Here is a 21,199-nt window from a genome sequence, read left to right as displayed (position 1 = left end):
TGATGAAATGTTTTTTGCTTTAACTGACCTGGCTTTAAATGAAGAGTTTCCAAATTCTACGCAGTTTGGTAATTTCTTCAGATTCGCCTTTTTATGACCTGCATCAGAACTGTACTCTGAATAGAGGAGTGGACTGCTGAGCTAAATCTGGTGTGATCCCTGATCCAAAAACACAAGCAGGGAGGACATAAAAAAAAAAGAAAAAAGGAGCTGAGGGTCGGCAGTTTCCTAATTTTTTCCCTTCTCATTGCCGGACAGACAAGCAAAGCGCCCTTCCCCGCATGTGGTGGGTGAGATGAACTCCAGTGGGAGTACTGTAGACCCCACCTGACAGCTCTCTGCCTCAGCAACTGAGAGCTTTTCACTGGAGCTTCACCAACCTCAGAGCTGGATTTAAGAAAACAGCGGTTGCCTAAAATCCACTTTTCAAACATTTCAGTGGTGATGCTCATTTTTGACAAAGACGTTTAAAATATTAGTCATTTTTGGCTCGCAGGGTGGCGTGTTGTCCTCAGATCAGTAAAACGCCCGCAGACACAGTGAGGCCGAAGGAACTAAATAAAAGGATACAAAACAAATGTTGTGAACATCAAGAAATGGGAAAATCAGATTCTTCCCCAGACTGCTGACTTCTTTTCCTTCTCCTGTCTGAGACCTGTCTGTCCTGCCCTGTGAATAGCCGTCATTTCTCTGCCCCACACAGTCCCACATTATTGCCCTCCACCTTCTCAACCCAGTAGTTCCTCTCTGCCCAGAGTTCAGCCTGGCTGGCACAACCATTCCAGCTAAGGGGGAGGAGGACTTCCTCACACTGGCCACCTCCCGACTCAGCCGGAAGAAACGTGTCATTGGGGCTGGAGTCGGTGTGGCCATGGTCCTGGTCCTGCTAGTGGCCATTCCTCTATTGGTCCACACCACCAAAGGGGGAGGGTCCGGAGGAGGGGGCACACATTACGAGATGCTTGGGAGCTGCAAAATGGTGTGTGACACTTTCACCCCCCCACAGCGAGAGCTGACAGCTGTCTCCCCTCAGCCCCCAGACTTCTCAAATCGAAGGGGAAAACAAGGGTTTAGGGGGACACCTGGACTTCCTGGTCCTCCAGGTCCTAAAGGGCCTCCTGGAGAGCCTGGCAAGCCTGGCCCACCTGGTCCACCAGGGCCTGGACCGGGTGGCTATGGCCCTTCTTTCTACAGCCCCAAAATTGCCTTCTACGCTGGCCTCCGGAAACAACATGAAGGAAGTGAAATACTAAAGTTTGATGATGTGGTGACCAACGTAGGGAACTACTACGAGCCTGGTACCGGCAAGTTCACCTGCCCGCTGCCAGGTATCTACTACTTCACCTACCATGTCCTGATGAGAGGCGGTGACGGGACGAGCATGTGGGCCGACCTGAAGAAGAACGGACAGGTGAGTGTGTGTCTGATTGTGTGACTTGTAATCCAAGTGTTTCACCTTTTGACTCAAAACACACTTTATTTCATAACAATTCTTATTAACTATTCAAACTCAAGACACATTGATCATTTCCCTTGGTAAGATTCATCAAAACATCTATGTAAACTAAACGTTTCCAAAGTTTCTAGATCTGTATTACTAAAAAAGATGGTGTATTGCCAACAACGTAAAGCTGAAATTATTTTAGACTGTTGTAATACATATGATGTGCAATGATACAGCCGATAATGTTGAAAATCTCCTAATGCAACAGCTGAAAATGATGGTTTGAAATTACTTTTAGTCTGAACCTAATGAGCTCAGTCTGACATCTCTCCAGCATGAGCAGATGATGATGATGATGGAGCTGCAGCACATTCACCCTCAGTGGCTCGTCCTCAAACTGAGGACAGAGTTCTGCTTCATTCATCAACAAGCTGCCTAATATAATATCAAACTAGTCTGACACACATGATAATTCTCCGACACTATTTTGTAGCGAACATTTACTTCTTTATTGACACAATCGCTTACCAGTTTTTCATTAGTATCAGCACATTAACAGCATTTAGAGACTAATAACAATTGTCCTGAGGTGGATTAAACGATTAGCACCTATTAGGAGGGAAGTAGTGCTGAGATAAAGGCTGAACATCAAGCAATGAACCGGTCTTGAGTTTTCATGTCGATGATGATGAATGATAGTCTGTCCACCATCTTTACAGTTCAAATGTGAAATTCTTAACTAATATGGGTAACATTTGTTTAAAATTCAAAATTCATCAAAATTTGATCTATAGCAATATCAATGTTTATTAATTTACTTTTTCTTTACTATTTATATTTTTTCATATGCTGACTGAGAGACATGACTTCTAGTTCCTACAGCCACTTGATCTTTTATTTATTTTAATGTAAACAAATGTAATTTCGGGGGTTAAAACAGTCAAATTGATACTGCTATTTTTTATTTTTATCTCTGTAAAAAAAAAAAAAAAAATCAGCACTGCCTCTCTTTCACTGGATGAGCAAAAACTGATTATTGAAAGCATCATAAATACATTGCAGGGCTTTTTGCCTGGATTTGTCAAAGTGTTGCTGGCGTGAAGCAGTTTGATTTTGACGAGCCCGATGGAAAAAGTAGGTTCCTAACAGTAGACCACCGAGAGCAACATGTTGTTTTTGTCCAAAGTAAAGGTTTTGTAAAATATAGCATAGAATTAAAATAGAAAAGTAACATGGCTCATGTTGAATCTTAACTCTTGTAGAGAGAAAAAACTGTTTAATCACAAAATTAAAGGCTATGGAAGAAGAAACAAACGCAGGATGGAATTTAAAAATATGTAATTAATAGTACAACTTGTAAACAAAGGGAGAGGAAGCAGATTGACAGCCAAGTGATCAAGAGGATAACAATCCTCCATGTCTCTGTGGAACAAAACCAAAATGCAACAGCTGGCTACTGTCCTCTGAGGAACTCTGGCTTCAACACTAATAAATAAACAAGTGTAAATGCCTGGAAGAAGCCTAGAACGCTTCCATCTGGAAATCCGTGACAAGCTTGAAGTACTACGCCCTCACTCTGTTGAGGAACTAGCTTCTGACGGGTGTGCTGCGGAACAGAAATGTGACATTCAGGGGATTACCAGAGAAGCAGAAAAATATGCTTTGCATTGTTACAAGCTAAGTCAAATTGAACTGAATGTTTGATGGTGGTTTCTCTACATATAGTTTGCACGGCACATGAACTGACAGCAATCTCCCACTGAGCCGACCATCATCATGCTGGGCTGCTGTTCACAGATGTACTTTGCTGAATCTCCATCTTAAAAGACTTTGAATGCAGATCCTGGAGCAGTAACAACATGGCACTGTAGCCTAGCACTTAGCATGGCAACCTTTTTTATCAATTCTATGAACAAAAAAAAAAAAAAAAAGGAAAAAAGATTTTTCCTTGTATGTGTTAGCCACCATGCTGCTCTTATCTCCTTTTTTAAAATTTTGTTTTTATTTCACGTGATTACTGATCACAATGTGTATTTTGTGCAAATTTCAAATTAGGGTTGCAACTAATGACCTTTCTTATGATTGATTAATCTACCAATTATTTTCCTGACGAATTGATTAACCTTTTGGTCTGTAAATATATGTATAAAAAAACGCTCCTTAGGGTTCACAACATCCGCAACATGTCCTAATTACTTGTTTCGTTTGACCCGTCAACACCCAACAATAATATAGTGTAGACAAAAATGCCATAAATCATAAATCCCAACTCTTCACGTTTAATATGTAAAACATGTTATGTTTAAAAAAAGTATATGATTGAAATAGTTAAATAGAACCATATAAAAAATAAAACAACTCACATCTCTATGAAAGCTGTGCAAACCATCAAATTAACGCTTAAATCTACATCCACGTACACCTAATTTAACTTTGGAAAATGTATCAAATGTAATGTATCATTTTGATTCATCATTAAATACCTATCTGCACCAGATCGGTAGGAGTCTCTTTTTCACTGATATCAGCAGTAAGTCCTCACAACTATGCTCCACATACATACATCATTATAGATCTTTTAAGTGACTGATCAAGTCCATAAAAATAGTTGTTCGTCCCTTCATTGATTTGACAGGAGGTGCATAAAGTAAAGCAGAGTAAAGAGGACAGACAGTTAAATGCCAGATTTAATTGGGGGACTTAGTTTGTTGCGTGTCTTCACAGACATTGTCATTCCTGTCTTCTCCTGCTGTTAAATCTTTCATAGCCCTGAGATGAGATCTTCTCCCCCCCACCTGTGTCCTTCCTTCTCTCCCGCACACACACACACACACACACACCTTTACTGTCCACAGTGGCTATTGACTTCTTCCTCATTAATTATCTTTTCCATCAACTAAATTATTTAACCCAATTCAGTGCTGAGCTTGCCCCCACAATTTCATTGCCCTCACTTTTTTTTTCTGTGCATAGACAAGTGCTCTGGGAGCAAAGTGAACCAGCTAGGTCAATGAGAAAAACCTTGAGAATATATTGCAAAACTTTGCCAATTGCAGAACTGAAGGAGAATCAACAGTAAATCACTCATTTTATTATTAATATTATTATTAGCATCAGTGTAAAAATCTTTCCAAAAAGTTTATTGACTCTTCAGCTTTGGGGAGATGATATTCACGCACTGTGAGAGTTGAATAATGAATTTATTATTTACAATATGTACTAAGTCATTAGTACAGGTCAGGCTATCAGGCTGCTGCTTTATATTTATGTTAAGATACAAAATAATGAAAGTTTTTTTTTTTTCTTCTTCTGTTTCCACAATGCCATTGTGGTCCTTCGAAGTCTGATATAGTGTATTTCACAGCGTGGTTAGATGTGTGTGTGTGTGTGTGTGTGTGTGTGTGTGTGTGTGTGTGTGTGTGTGTGTATTGTCAGACTTATATGCATGTTGCAGATCAACGTCTTGTCAAAGGGAGCTGAGAAAAAGACACATCCTGTGGAGAGATCACTTCAGAGACAGACAGGCTGCAGACAAGAGTGCCGAGAGAAAGAGAGAGACAGACAGAACGAGAAAAAGATGGATGGATATTCACGGAGCGAGGACAGAGGAGGTTGTCAAAAGAGGCAACATATAGCGTCCTGTGTCCTTGGAGGGAGGAGCTGAGGAGAGGGGATCAACCTAAGCAATCAGACATCTCAGGCTCCCTTATTCCCAATTCATTGTCTCAACATGTTGTGGATGTTCAAATGTAAACTAAGTTTGCAGACCTGAATCACACAAGACAAAGAATCCTCTTTACTTCTAGTGTCCAATAAATCATCAAAAGATTGGTGTTGAGGTAGGTGACCTTTTCAATAGATATATAATTCACCACCAATATGTACTTTGCCCTTTACAGTGATGAGCATGGAGTGGGAGTATGAATATTTAAAGCTGGCCCAATATAGGTGAATATGGTTTGGTCAGTTATTTGGTCTGAAGTACGCACACACCAGTGTCGCACTAACATTACCATCTTATCTACTGACACATGGGTAACCTCATTATGTGGCAGTGGCATTAGGGAGGACTGACCTATAGTGGAGGGTGAGACTGGTGGACAAAACGGTGCCTTATTAAGGCCCAACAAAATGCAGTGGCTCAGGTTGAACAACGGGAGTTGTGAAGGGTAGAAGGAAAGATGAATTAAAAAAAGGACAAAATGAATCTTTGAATAAAAGGTACACAGATTAGAGAATGAAAATATTATATTTTGTTGGTTCAACTATTAAAGACAAGCAGATAAGAAATACGGCAAAGGCAATACACTGATTAGTGTAAACAAATCAGTTTGACGATGATTATCATGAGAGCTCAACAAGTGATTGTTCTTCATGTCATTTCAACTGAAACCCACGATTTATAATAAGTAATAAGATCTTATAATTAGATAATTAAATATACCACTTAAAAGTTAAGGTGATGACAAGCGGGGACTGAGCTAGAAGGAAGAGATGGCTCGCTGTTGTCATGTGGCCACTGTGTGAGGCGGAAGCTGCTAATTACAGCATATCAGCCAAGGTGTCAGTGAGAGCTTAATGTGGCACTTCATTAGACGCTTTCAAGTTTATTTTATTTAGGCACTTTCAAATCATAAAAAAAAAAAAAAACAAATAATCTTAACAGTTGTGTGTGATGGTAGAATAATTCATGCTCAAGACAATTTTTTTGTGTGTGTGTTGCATTAGTTTAGTTTCAGACACAACAACCTAACATTATAATGTGGAACAATTTGTGATCAAGGATAAAAGTCCGTCCTTTCAAGTAGCATTTCATGTAGCGCAAATAGAAAGAATCCCCTTCCACACCCTGCAGCTTGTCCTTGTTTTGTATGCGTTTCTTTTTTCAAGAACACGCACATTTATTTGTATGGTCATGCACAAAGCCATTATTTTACTATATGTTTCTGTTATAATGGCCCCAGCCATTATTTTCTGCAGGCTAAAGGGTATTGGCTGGTTCTCTGTTTTGTTCATGCCTTTGTTGTGCTTTTCTTTGCCTCCCCATTATTATTTCTCCTTATCAAGAAAGCAGGGTTTTGTCTCTTTTATAAACAACAGCGTTTCACAGTGTTAATGGTTGGGCAAACATGAATTATTCTAAAATTTATTCTGGATTATCAAATATCATAAAATACCAGAAGTAGATATTAACATCCACCCCGTGACTAATTTTCTGTGATGAATGATCAATGTTAGGTAGTTAGTTAATACTGAGTATTGTTACATACTGTGTATCCACAGCAGGTAGACACACGCACCAATTTATTCGGAGACGAGACAGTCAACAATGTGTCATATAAAGGAAAAGCATAACATAACTACCGAGTTGAAGCTTAGCTCCAGCTGATGCTCTGCAGGTAGACTTATATCCAATTAAGGCCTCTCCTTTATTCTCAAAGGTTTCAGGGTAAAGCTAATTAGAGACTTTCTAATCAACATCCTGACACTTTGGGTCTGAGTGTCATGGCAAAATATTAGAATTTAATATGCCAATTAGAGTGGACGTCTGCAGTGCAGGAGGAGGGTTGCACGTCTACCAGGATATAGGATCGGGATGGGGTAGGGAAAACACGGCAGCTTTCATAAGAAGGGCCATTTCAATTGCCCTTCCGCTCTCTCTCAGTTCACCCTTAAAGGTCCCTCAGGTAAGTTTAAGACGCCCTGTCTCAATCGTCTCGCTTCGCTCTGAGAGCTCTGTACATCACAGAGAATGAATCCTGTCAGTTTTATTACCAGAGGATCAAGGCGCCACTGTGAAACAAAACAAAACAGAAAAAACAACACACTGCATGGACAGCCCACATCCCAAACCTCATTCATACTCCTCCCCTCTCCTCTGAAACAGGCATGCTTGATCAGTTTGTTATCCAACACGCTCCGTCCCCATTACTCAAAGCTCCTCTAAACTTTGGCTTCCTTTACTCACATCCTGTGCTTGGACTGTTAAAGTGAATGCAGTTGCTCACCCTTCTGGAGCCTTATCGCAATTTCTGCCTTATTTTCACTAATTATCCTTCCATCCTTTCTACACCGAGCCCTGCTTCCTTCAGTTTTCTCTGAAATGGAAATTGATATTGTATCCATATACATAAAAATGATCATGAAACATCTTTGGCAAGATAATTTTGATATGCATCATATCAGCCCTTAAATATGTCACACAAATCAGTGACACACAACTGATAATGTAGTTTTTATTGCCGATTTAACACTCTCAGTGAATTATTTCTTTCAGCTCCCCCCCACTCTCCATCTTCCCTCCCACCTTTCTCAGTCTCTCTCTCCCCATTTAATGTTTCCCCCCTAATGAAAAGTGGAGGCAGTGTAATCTTCTCTATTGTCCCGTGGGTCTCTCTTCTCCCCAGCAGCAGCAGATCAAGTCAGAACAGCATCAGGCCAACAGACAGAAATTCACTCCCTTGTCGCTATCAATCTCCGCTACAGTTGACAATAATCCTGATTTGCCTTTCCCGCTTGTTTTCACTCCCAAAGCCCCAGTGCCTCCTGCCCACTTTAAGAAAACAAGGTTTCCCAGTGATTGTTACTGACAGCAGCTGAAAATGCAGATTCCTCTATGCTGGTTTCAGTGTCACAGCGCTATGCAACAGCTCAGGCCAGTTCAAGAAATTACAATGTTTTCCATAGACCTGGAGGAAGTATTCGGGTCCTGATATTCAGTAAAAGCAACAATAAACACGAATAAAGCAAAAGCCTTATTCGTGTGATAGCGTCAATGTGTTCGCAGCACACAGAACCACACCCCCCACAAAAAAAAAAAAAAAGTTCATTTGCCATTTTTCTGTACTACTTACTTTGAAAATTAAGTTAATTTGCTCACCTCATAATTTGTTTTAGCATGGATTACTTCAAGAATCACAATAAAACAAAAGAATTGGGTTAAAATTATACATTTTTAACCGGAGAAGTTACTTGGAGTAAAACTTCAGAATCAGGAAATCCCCCTAAAATCCGAAGATTTAATAAATTATCAAGAAAAAGAATTAAATAACTAATTGAGGTGGAACTATTCATTTTATCAAATATGGCTGATATCATGAAAAATTTTATTATTGTGAACTAATACTTTGAGATTTATATTCACCCTTAATTGTGTTCGGGCTATGTGTTGTTGTTCATAGCTGCAGATGACTTGGATGACATTTAATCAATTATTCTTCATAATATTGTTGATGAGTGATAATATTTAAAATGTCACACTCACAAAATTATGTGATTAAGATGTAAACAAGAGCAAACCTGTCTTCTGGGTTTTTGTATCTGTAGGATGAGAATGTAACTAAGAATAAATCATAAATATAAGACATTAAATGTCAGCATCTGACTGTCAGAGTCCAGGCAAAGTAAACCTAAGTGTCTTATAAAGAAGTCAGCCATAAAAAGCCATAAATAACATCATGTCCTTTTGGCTGGCTCAGATAAAAATGCTGCTGTTTAAAAGGCCATTTGAGTGACATGGTGTGAATATTACTGATGCAACTCTTTTTATGACCCTTCCATGTTGACGATTCAGGTGGGAAGAACCCAGCAGCATCTTGAGCTCGACTTGTGATTATGCTGTCCGTGTACATCTAGAGATGTAAACCAGTTTTAATTATAATCCTCTATTGCACTAGCAGCAAGTTATGGAAGTCTGTCAGCTCCTATCTCAGCTGAAAATATTGTCAGGGGAATCATGCCATTCAACCATGTAGACAGTTGTTGGATGTACAAGATGTCAGAATCTCTTTGCTGTTATATTTCTCAGAAAACCTATTAGGTCTCCTCTGGGGAGCTGTTCAGTCCCTTCAGTGCAAAGCAGTCGAACAGTATCAAATAAATTCTCAGGTGTTCACTAGACATATGTAAAAAAAAAAAAAAACAACGAGGAAAGACGGCTGCTTTTATCGAAGTGTGGAGAGTGTCTGTGTGTGTGTGTGTGTGTGTGTGTGTGTGTGTGTGTGTGTAAGATCTTGTCCTGACCTCCTGCCAGTAATTCATGGGCCTATTTGACCACTGTAGCCTATCTTGTGCCCCTATTTATTGTGATTTTACGGAGTTATTGAGGAGTTGGGCCTATTAGGTAGGGAGCTGCCATGGCTGTCCGACTACCAATTATCGTAGCCTGCAGCCATGTATGGCCTGTATAGCTTGTCCTGACGCATTTGGAGGCAGGGAGGGGCGAGGGATGCTGAGAGGAGGGGATGGGGAAAAAGGCAAGAGGGGTTGAGTTGTCGGGGGGTGTGGAGGGTGGGGGAGAGTGGAGGTTGAGGGGGTCCTCAGGAGACCTGCCACAGCAGCACGCCGTTAATCAATCCGATTTAGGCCGGACAGGGACACACTTAGTTGCTGCTCCCGCCAACACTGCCATGGTGGGGGAAGAGAAAATGTGTGCGTGACCTGCATCTCATTGGTGTGCAAGGACACAAAAAGATGGATAGATGGGTGCAGAATGAAGAGATAGAGATGGTGTGGCAAATGGGGGGAGGGATGATAGAGGGGGCCTGAGGTGTGGAGGGAGAGACAACAATTAATGGAGTGATGTGAGTGGAATTAAAACAAAGGAAATCTATCGATTAATTTCTGTCTCAAAGAGGGGAATAAAAATGTTCACTTTTTCTAGATGGAAGAAATGCTTGTGTAGAAAAATGTAGAGAGTAAAATTGATAATTAAAACATCCAAAGATGAGAAAAAGAGGGGGGAAAAAAACTCATTACTGGATTGAGGAAGAGGAGAAATGGGTAGTGTAGTCTTATTTTATTCGTGTTAGTGATCACAAGGCAGCCGGGAGACTTGATGGCTGCTGGAGATGATGGACCATATCCTTAGTCAGACCCAGACTAAGCACAGACAAGGATGGAGTGAGGATATCATATTTGCATTCATTAATATGTATGTTCTTGTGTACTTTATTTTCCACTATTAAATGGATCGTCTACTTGAATAGTCGGTTACTTACCCAATGATGGTGCAATTCATTATGAGGAGATTTGCTTACTGGCTGCAAAAACAACTTAGGTCTTATATCTTAGGATGACAATGGGCAGCATAACAGAAGTATGTATCAATATAATGAATACTGATGCCCTAGTCACCATCCAATCAGCTGTTTTCTCACCTTGAAATGTGTTCAGTTAAATCCGGGGATGCTTGACTGTTGATCTTACAACGGCATTCCAATTAAAAGAGGAGGGAGGCAACATGACAGTAATTGTGGTACTTGTGTAGATGTCCTAATTTCAAGTAATCATGGGATGGAAGGAGTTGGCTGGTCACACCAACCGTCTTGTGTAATCAGAGTATGTTTCTCCCAACATAAAGCTGTCTGTGTGCAGATAAAAGTGTGACAAATTACTCCTCAGATCACATCACTGTTAAAAATTGTGCAAAGCTCCAGCAGATAATGCATCCTGCTGCGTCGGCCGTGAATACCAGCAGTCGCTATTAATACCAATTTTATGAAGCTGATAATGTCAAAGCCTTGCTCTAACAGTGTTGCAGTGGTGTTGATTACATTGTTTGGTAATTCTGAGGTAACAGTTTATTGTATTTCATCTTTAGCCATGTTTAACATGGAATATATATTTGAACTCTTCCATTTTAAAAAGACGATTGCTTTCTCTGTTTCTTTTGCCATGTTTATTCAAATCATATATAAAGATGATATTTATGAGATTTGTGCAAAGTGCTGAGCTTGACAGGAGCCACTGACTCATAACCTGTGAATACCATTGATTTTTCTGCAAATTAATAACCTCTATCATACATTTCTTCTACTTCTTTGTCTTCTAATTATTATTATTATTATTATTGTTGTTGTTGTTGTTGTTGTCATTGTTGTAATTTTTGTTTCTGTTATCACTGGCATTATCAGCTGACTCTTTTGGTCAGCTTTATTTAATCTAGTGATCAGTTGTTGAATATATTGGAGGTTACAATTACCAAACTGTAGTATGGACCAAAGGCACAACCAACAGAATAGAAAATATTAGAGGTGTATTCATTTGGGTTACAAAAAAATATCTTGTGAATTAATTAGGTGTAGCTACATGGAAACTGGATCATACCAATTGTCATGTCAACCTAAAAGATGATGAGCTTAGCTTCATGTTTATCGATTGCTGACTGACCTGATGGCTGTCGTCTATTGTACACAAATGTATAATTGTAACATGACCCACTAATGCTGCTTTGCAAACCTGAAAATTGGTAAAACTATAAGCTCAGGAGCTTTATCAGCAGCTGTGAGTAAGATGTGGACAAACAAACGAATATCCGTACATCAGTAATAATGTGTTCATGTGTGCATTCACTGTAATTGTTAAAATGAATTCATATCCTCCCTGTACCATTACAACCCCAACCAGACTCTTTTCTGCAACAGGTGGATCAGTTGTGAGAGTTGCAATCCTGTGGAAAAATTGATAGCGACTAATAAGGGTTGTGCCTGGAGATGGAGGTTTAAGGCCAAAGATCACTGCACATCCCATCTATCTACCCGGTGGCCTGGATGACATTGGGCCGAGATCACAGAGTGAAGCAGGAAAGAAAATGGCACAGGTCACATCGAGATAAAGTGAAAAAATGAAAACGATAATGCTATTAAAATCATTTGCCTTTACATATAAGCCCTGTTGGATTGCCAATAATTAATAGGATTATGTTGGTGAATTCTACTTGTAAAATTTGGGATTATAATATTTCTGTTCATTAAATGTCCCTGGATTGTTTTATTTTACCGTGGTCAAACATGCCTCAGATGGACAGATGAACAATTTTTCCTCGAATAAAATATAAGAAACTGGTGAAAATAGTTCATGTCCAGTATAGAGTAACGGATGCATTTCTCTACGAAAAGCAGCTTTTTAAAGTCAGATTCATTTAAATGTAATTATTCTTAATGCTAAATTGAAAACAACATGAAAAAAATGAACATTTACTTTAGTTCTAATAATTTTAAGGCTAGGCATAAATGTAGCATCGCATTGTCCAGCTACAGCAATTTTTGTGACATATTATTTTGTAAAGTCCATTCACCGCAAGAAATTGAAACAGGTTTGATCCCCCTCTCTCCAATTGCCAAGGTTGTGCTACCCCTTTTGATCTCAGTATTTCTATGAATCATTTTCTCATCAAATTCTGCTCTGCTATACTCAGTATAGATTAAATCAGTAGAATATATGAGATGCAGCTGTGGCTTTTAAAACCAGAAGCCACAGGACTCCAGCAGCTTTAAAACAAACCTCAGAAACTGAAAACTTGTACCATCATTTGTCTGCTTCTCCTGGGGCTTCTATTTAAATGCTTCTATCCATTATACCCATATAAACGCGTTTTGTGTTTTTCTCAGGTGAGGGCCAGTGCAATCGCTCAAGATGCCGATCAGAACTACGACTATGCCTCCAACAGCGTGATACTGCACCTGGATGTGGGGGACGAAGTGTGTGTGCAGCTGGACGGTGGCAAAGTTCACGGGGGAAACACCAACAAATACAGCACCTTTTCTGGCTTCCTTATCTACCCTGATTAACAGCACACTCATGTTTTTATTCTCTCTCTCTCTCTCTCTCTCTGTCTGTAATTTAAAAAAAAAAAAAGTCTCCCCTCCATTCAGCACCTAACACACCATGCTTCGGTTTTGTAATTTATCATTTCAGTACTGTTTAGCACATGAAACATAAAATAACATGATCACAGTCGACTAATAAAGTTTGAACAGAATTTGTTTGAAAATAAAAATAGTATTGTATATACTCCCAGTTAGCATTTACTTCTGATACATACACCTATAATCTGTGCCACGTACAGTATGTGTAAGCATGGCTAAAACACAAAATCGACATCTGTTCCGCATGCACACATTTACTTGTGCGTGTGCACAAACAGGCGAGCACAGATTAACTGAACTTCTCCTGTCAGTTGTTACACTGAGACAAGCTGACCATCTCAGCCACAGGTCTGAGATTGATCTCTGAATGTCGACTAAATCGAAGTGTGTGTATTTGGCTGCAGCCTCTCGCCTTCACTGTGAGATGGATTTTCAATATGGCCGCAGACACCAAACGAGAAAAGTCATGAATATATTGATCTCAGCTGATGATACAGCCTACACCACAATCATAATCCAGTATGATCCTCCTGTATGTCTGTGTTCATGCCTGTGTGCAAGCATATTTGTATGTGTGTGTGGGTTTATTCTTAACTTTGTGTTGAGGCTTTAAAAGACATCGTGTCACTGCTACTTTGACTTGCACAATCTCTGATTTCTGCTAAGGGGAGGGAGGGGTGCATCAAGCTGTTGGTAAGTTCTAAACACACACAGTGTATTAATATTGAGGTCTAGCATTGAGATTTTCCCTGAGCCAGAACTTATGACAGTCTCATCATGTCCTGCTAATGAGCTGAGGCCTCCTCTGCAGCCTCACCTGCTCAGGGACACACAAAGCTGACATCTGTAGTGGACAGTGTGGTGAGTATAACTTTAGAAAACAGTTAGACATTTTGGGAAATCATTTCGCGTTTTGGTGTCATGTTTCGTTGTTCTCCTGCATTCCCTCTGTTTCCAGTCTTTATGCTGAACTAAGCTAACTGACTGCTGGTTCCAGCTCCATATTTACTGTGCAGGCAAAAGTGGTCTCATCTGCTTACATAGTTCACTGCAAGAAAACGACTACGGCGCTTTCCCAAAATGCCAAACTATTTCTTTGATTTCACTGTGAATGTAACCATGTGAAGAGGTTTTTTGAAAAGCAAGTGACTGTTGTTGATGTTTTACTGCCATATGCCATATGTATCGATTTTTCTGTGCCTTACACTTTCTATTTTATTTTTTATTTGTTATGCATGAGACAGTACCCGTTGTTGAACCCTGTATGAACAAGCTGATCATTTTAATGCAAGCAGCAATCTGATGAAGATTTCTGGTCAAAATGCTGGAAGACCATGCAAATGTTCCTTAACCTGATGAAACTGCAGATGCTTATTGAGGACGCTGACTGTGAATCTCTGTATGTAGCTGAAGGTACCTCACTGCTGTAAATAAAAGACTGAGGTTCATTCTGTATAGTGGGAAACACAAGTGGAAAAGAACAACAGAAGCATGCTACTGTGTAATTCCAAAATTTACATTTCATTAAAATTATATGAACATTGATGTAACCAAATTATTATATTTTTTTCATGATATTATGCTTAGACGGGTAAAATGTAAAATCTCCTTTAAACACATCTATTGTAGTTTTAGAAGAGAGCTTCATGTTGGTCACATTGTACACTTGTTAAAATGTGTGGCAGCGATTTTGCTGTCCTGAGTGGCAGAGATTGGAGCCTAACACCTGATAGCATGACTGTACCCTGATGAGATTTGGATGTGAAGTTTATGTTTGACTTGTCATTCTTGTGCTCTGAAAAAAAAAAAAAAAACATCACGAAGTTGTGTAGCAAACACAGACATTCCTGCTGAGTGGCTTTACATAACTTCTGCCATGCTGCATCCTACTGTGTGCGCTCTTACCTTTGTTCACAAGCAGTGAGGATTCATTGTTGTCACTGTACTTTGCAAGTTGAGTTGTGTGTATTTGTTATGTATGAAATCAGCATAGCTTTTTCTCTTCCCTTAAAGACCATGAAACACAATAAAAGAAGATAATTCAGGATTATTCTGCTGTCACTGAGTCAGAGTAAAACCAGTGCTTTCTTTATCCTCTTTTCCTGTTGTTCTTTATTCTCTCTTCATACATTCAAGTGTTGAAATCTGTTGTGTTAAGTTTTCACTGCTGCTGCTGGTGTTTTTTGGCTCTAGTCATCTCAATATTTTAGTATCATTTATTTTAGCAGAATGCAAAAATCCCAAAATTTTGCACAGAAGTGTGTTGAAATACAAGTGGAAAAATGTGTGATCCACATGTTACAAACGAGCCGACAAAACCCACATTGATGCTACACTGATAAAGAAAAATATTCTCACTGTCCACACCGTTACATTCCTTTAGCTTCTAATGCATCCATCCATCCATCTTCTACCGCTCTTCCGTTTCCAGGTCGTGGGGGTTGCTGGAGCCAATCTCAGCTCACTGTGGGTGAGGAATATTAAGTAAGGTTTTTGACAGTTATAAAGCTGTGAATTCAATGACATGTTTCCTCACTGAAGTTAGTGTTGGTGTTACATTGAACTGCATTATGTCCAAAGGTATTTATTTATAGTAACCCCGAGTGCATACCTTTAAACAAAACCTTAGTTAGAAAACAATGTAGCTAAAATCTTTTTTTCCTGTCAATCTATATTCAACATTTGAATGAATTCACCCCATTTCACCTCACAGGAAAAAACTGAACCATCACACTGACAAAAAGTATTCCAACCCTCTGCTCAGTACTTTTTTGCCGCTGATCTTTGAGTCTTCTTGGAGATTATGCATTAAGCTTTGCACATCTGCATTTGAAGATTTTCTACCATTCTTCTATGCAGATCCTCTCAAGATCTGTCAGGAAGTTGGGAGGAGACCATCCTTAGAAAGCTATTTTCAGGGCTCTTCTGCTCTGACATGCAATGTCAGCTGTGAAGCCTTATATGGCCAGTTGTGTGTCTTTCCAAATCATTTCTGTGCCATTGAATTTAGCACAGGATGTATATAATGAATACGCAACACTTGATATTTTAGTATGTCCTTTGTAATAAATTTGCAAACATTTGTAAAGTTGTGTTTTCTTGTTGTCATTATGGACTATAGAGTGTAGCGGTTGTAACTTGAGCTGTCAAAATTAATGCGTTAATCCAGATTAATTCATTAGCATGACAAGTTTGATTTAAAATTTTCACGCAATTAACGCGTCTCAAACCACCCCCCCCAAAAAACCCATCTCTGGAGATGCATATCAGGCAGCGTGCTAATGAAGTTTGTCCACGCTGAGTTGCAGGAAATCATTGTCCAAGATGGTGGCCGGCAGTACAGAGCAAAGCCGAGCCAAGCCGAGTATGCAGAACTGTTTCTTTGAGAGGGCACAAAACTCTGAGGTGAGTTACAATAAAAGATTGGGAAGTGACACACATGCTTTTATTTCACATGTATTAATTAGTATCAATACTTTACTAGAATAATCGATACTGAAATGAGTTGCGTGTGAGTATCGATATATCGATACCTCTATCACTAGTGGTCAGCTCATTCAGGATGAAACAGAAAAGCTGACAGTGCTGGCTCGCAAATATCTCACACTCCAGTTAACATTGTACGTAAGAAGCGGTCAGCTCTCCTCTCTGAACAAGTAAACTAGGGAGTCTGTCTCATCAGCTCGCTAAAAGATGAATAAGATGTTTACAAAATAAAGAGAAAGAAAAAGAGTGGTTTCTAAATATGATGATGTTGGTATGTTTTTTTATTCATATACTGCAATCTTGGCACCACGTCTGCTCTTTAGTTTAAATTAACACGTGAAGTACTCATCCATTGCCTTCTTTCATGAGCTTATTGCCCCCACAAAATGAAATTCAGTTAATAATGAGTGAATATTAATCATGATTAATCTAAATGAATCCACAGCAGCCATGAGATTAATCTGATCAAATATTTTTATAGTTTGACAGCACTATTTGTAATAAAAAATTTGGAAAAATGTGGGGTAAAAATCATATTACGGTAAGTAAGTAAGTATTGGGTAGTACCATGTTCTTACCTTAGTTTATGAGATACTATGATAACATGGATCAGGACTAAACACAAACACATCCTTTAGTTGTTTTGTTGGTATTTAACCAACACTGCAAATTAAATTTCAGGATTGATTGCAACACATTCCCTAGTAGTCAGAATATTCAAATCTGTACCACAGCAGTCAAAGATCAGCGGATCAATATTGCCACTGACAGCCGCACTGTTAGTGTGGATAACAATTAGCAAAGATCTGCTGGGGTTGTTACTCTATAAAATTCCTGAAATACAAAAATTATTTTAATTTCATGTAGCTGATCTTCAGAAATGTAATGTCATGTAATGACATGTCACATGACATGTTTTGGCATGTCAAAATAAATGTTATGTTAATTTCCAATCAACCTTCATTTTGTGGACAGCATCTCTATGCTGCAGCATTGTTATCAGTTTGGGCTAAGTTGAACAACCAAGTCTGACTCGAAAATACATATTGAAACATTTGTGATCAAGGAGAACAGCAGCGACAACAACCTTTTTGAAAGTAGGGTCGCCATGATAAGATAAGTTTCTGCACCTGACACTGTTTCTACTCTCCGCAGAATCAGACTGTGAAAATGACACACTGGTTGAAGGAAGTTCGCACCTCACCAGAATAAAACCACAGAGATGGATCTTTAATTAACGGCGAGCGATAATGATATTCTGGATGAGGATGTTCTTTTTGAATGCGGTACAAAAGGGAGATTTTGAGACTGAACAGTCAGTGGCGTTGTAGCTAAGCAATGCCCCCAACCCCCCCCACCCAGGTCCCAGTGCACCCTCCTCACAGATTCCAGCATAAAGTTAATTGGACAGGGAGAGAGGGCTGAGGAGGGAAGCGTTCAGCCCCATTAGCAATCCCCATGTGGAAGACTGAGCTGAGAGGATCACAGACTCACAAATAGGAGGATTAAAATAATCAATAGGCTTCTCTCCTTCAGCACAGACGGGTGCACGACACACACAGTTACTCAGATATGCACACACATGCTCATGAGCAAACACAAACACACAGACAGTCTGAGGAATACTAGCTGGAGGACCACTGGACTATTCAGTGCTCACACTGGACTTTCTCAAATTAGCCTAAGTCATGTTAGCTTCACACACACACACACCTAAACCAACACCCATTATCTCTTAATGAAGGTTAATTTGAGCCAGTAACTAAATGAGGGCCAGTAAAAAGGTCACACACATGAAAACTATCAGACGTGTTTGTATTTTGCGTCTTTGTTATTTCCATGCTTTCATGTCTGCTGAATATTACATTTTTATATAAATATCTTTGCTCACTATTAAGGGGCATGGATAACAAAACATGCTGTGGCCTTGGCATGTTTTAATTTAAGGAACATATGCCCACAGACAGGAACAGGGAGTTTGTAAGTAGTTCAGTTGTATGCGTAACTTTGTTTTGAGTAATTTTGTCACATTTATTTATTCCATGGTTGCTCAGATTTTACTGTGATATTTATATTATAGTATAGGAGACATTACATTAACCTTTCTTTTGGCATATTAATAAACTAAACCTGTCATGGAGCATGTTCTAATCACTTAGAGCTGTTACTTTCTTTATCTGTTGAAGAAACAAGAAATTGAGCGTAATATCCATATGTTATTATATGATATATGTCATGTTTTTATGTTAAATATCATGATATATTTTATATTTTTACTGCCTAACAAGAACGACTCAAATTCTGTCTGCAGGATAACATTCATCATAAATGAAACTCTTTCCTTTTTTCTATGGAGCCCTTTTACTGTAAATAAGACACCTCATACTTACATCTTTAAGATGTGTTTCAGAAAACAGTAAACTATCAATGTCAAAAATGTTTTTTCTGTAAAGTTCTTCAAGAAGGTTCTGTTAATTTTCCTTATCAGGAGTCGTTGAAGATGGATCATTCTGTTGTACTTCTGGTCGACCAAAATAAGACATTGCAATATCCCTGCTTCAACAGCTATTATTATTACCACTGTTTAAAAATCCATAGACTTAAACAATGATTTCATTCATCAGTTCATTGCATTACTGAAAATGTTTTGGGTGACTTGTGGCCTGATACTTCACCAAAACAAACAAACAAACAAAAAATTAATAAAAATCAATGAATAAATGAATGGATAAATAAATAAATTACATTAAAATAACTAACAATTATTTTCTTGGGCTGTCTTTTGTTTCTTTTCCTACTGATTATTCAATGACACCTAATATTTTCTATTACCAAGATTGCTAACAACCCCATTAAACAGTGACAAGAACATGACACTCTCATCCCTCACCCCTTCTGATAAATCTATGCTTTTAAAACACCTTTTTCCTCCCTCTCTCTTGCTGTTGCACGTAGACTCTCTTGAGTGAACAGCACACGATTCTGAACAAAACATTTCAGCGTGAAATTAACTTTACATGTTTTAACAAGAAGCATCTTCATAGGCCAGGTCTTTAGCAATTTTTGCAATTTGGCCCAGTAGGCTCTAGATACCTGATTTAAATGAATGGACACAGACTGCAGAATTCAAATTTTAATAAAATACAGTATGGGCACTCACTGAAACTGAAAGTCTTTTGAATTCCTTTGCGATTGTATAAGTCTTATTAAATTTTTCATGTCCAAAAATCCATCCTGCATTCCTTTCCTTTTGTTGGAGGGGGTCATACTCCCAGTTCCCTCAGCGATAACTTTTGCCGGTAAAAAAATGTCACTTCTTTTTTTCTCTCTCTTACTTTCCCATTGACATTTAAAGGCAAATACTTTATTTGAGTTTTTGAGTAACATGCCCTTGCATGTCACCTGTGAGAGACTTTATCAATTAAATAAATCAGTCTTCATCATTTGTTAACGCTATGCCATTCATAATTTTCAAGCTGACACACTTCCAACAACAACCAGCTGTCTCGAGATGCTCGACTAATGATGTACATTAAACTGTGTGTGTGTGTGTGTGTGTGTGTGTGTGTGTCTTTCTATGTTGTACACATTAAATTACAACATTAAGGCAAATCGTTATCTTCATTGCTCATTAGATTTACATGGCTAATTTCCTATTAAAACACAGTTCATATAATATGACGCATTGTTACTGACTGAACCAGCTCAAGTTAATGGAAACATTAAAAAAACTGCATGCCTCCATATTAACAACAATAATGTGCCATAACATGACACTGACAGCTGCAGTTATTGGATGTTTACAAATTGAAATATGAATTGAGTTATTTTCTACTTTCTGATAAGATTACATTTCAATTGCTAAATAATCTGGCAGTGTAGTAACAATAGTAGCCTGAAATGCAGGGTGCATTTGATAATGCGGCACATATGTATTATGTATTAGGATTCATGATACCTTAGTGTTTTTACCTCCAGAAAATTCTAAATGCGAGACTCTTCCTTCTAGATGAGTATACTTACGCTGTGGTATTACTTAGGAAAAACACATGAGTACAGATCACATGACTGGACAGAGCCATTCTGCATTATGATTTGTATTTATTTATATGTATTTTTTTTTTTTACTTGTGATTAAAAGTGTGCTTAAAAAGTAGCACTTTGAATGTGTGGACTTTCAGGCTCACGTTGTATTATTAATTGTTACCTTTTTGTTACATTATTGTTATTATTATTATTTGACCAAACAGCTTCCTCCGACCTTGACCTGTAATAACATGTTACCCTGTTGTATTACTGCTTTTACTGACGTGAAGATCCCAGGACAGGAGCCATCTGCATTATTATCATTATTATTAGTGTCTATAACTGAAGTTATAGCTACATTATTACACAAGACAGTTGTCCAGACATAATCCTCGGTCCCTGGCCTGTAGTGGAGCATGTTTTAGATAATCTGTATGTATCCGTAGACCTTCAGTCAGTCAGCGGTCTGCAGGATGCCCTCTCCCCGCCTGCCCCCTGCTGCGGGCCGGGCCTCACTGCAGCAGCGCCGGCTCCAGATGTGTCAGTGGCGGGCTGCGGCCGCTGGGGGGCGGGAGACTCCGACTGGTTGTCTGCA

At 38.9% G+C, this 21,199-nt stretch overlaps 1 protein-coding gene across 1 annotated transcript; it reads left to right on the top strand.

The window, feature by feature from the left end:
• The first annotated feature begins 850 nt into the window (after positions 1–850).
• On the top strand, positions 851–13,014 carry c1ql4b (complement component 1, q subcomponent-like 4b). Its single transcript, XM_029502774.1, has 2 exons — positions 851–1,411; positions 12,835–13,014. The coding sequence occupies exons 1-2, from the start codon at positions 872–874 to the stop codon at positions 13,012–13,014; spliced, it is 720 nt and encodes a 239-aa protein (XP_029358634.1). The 5' UTR covers positions 851–871.
• Positions 13,015–21,199: the final 8,185 nt, after the last annotated feature.

The sequence above is a fragment of the Echeneis naucrates genome, chromosome 5, assembly GCF_900963305.1.
Source record: "Echeneis naucrates chromosome 5, fEcheNa1.1, whole genome shotgun sequence".
In the NCBI taxonomy this organism is placed as follows: Eukaryota; Metazoa; Chordata; class Actinopteri; order Carangiformes; family Echeneidae; genus Echeneis; species Echeneis naucrates.
This window is presented reverse-complemented; position numbering and strand designations above follow the sequence as displayed.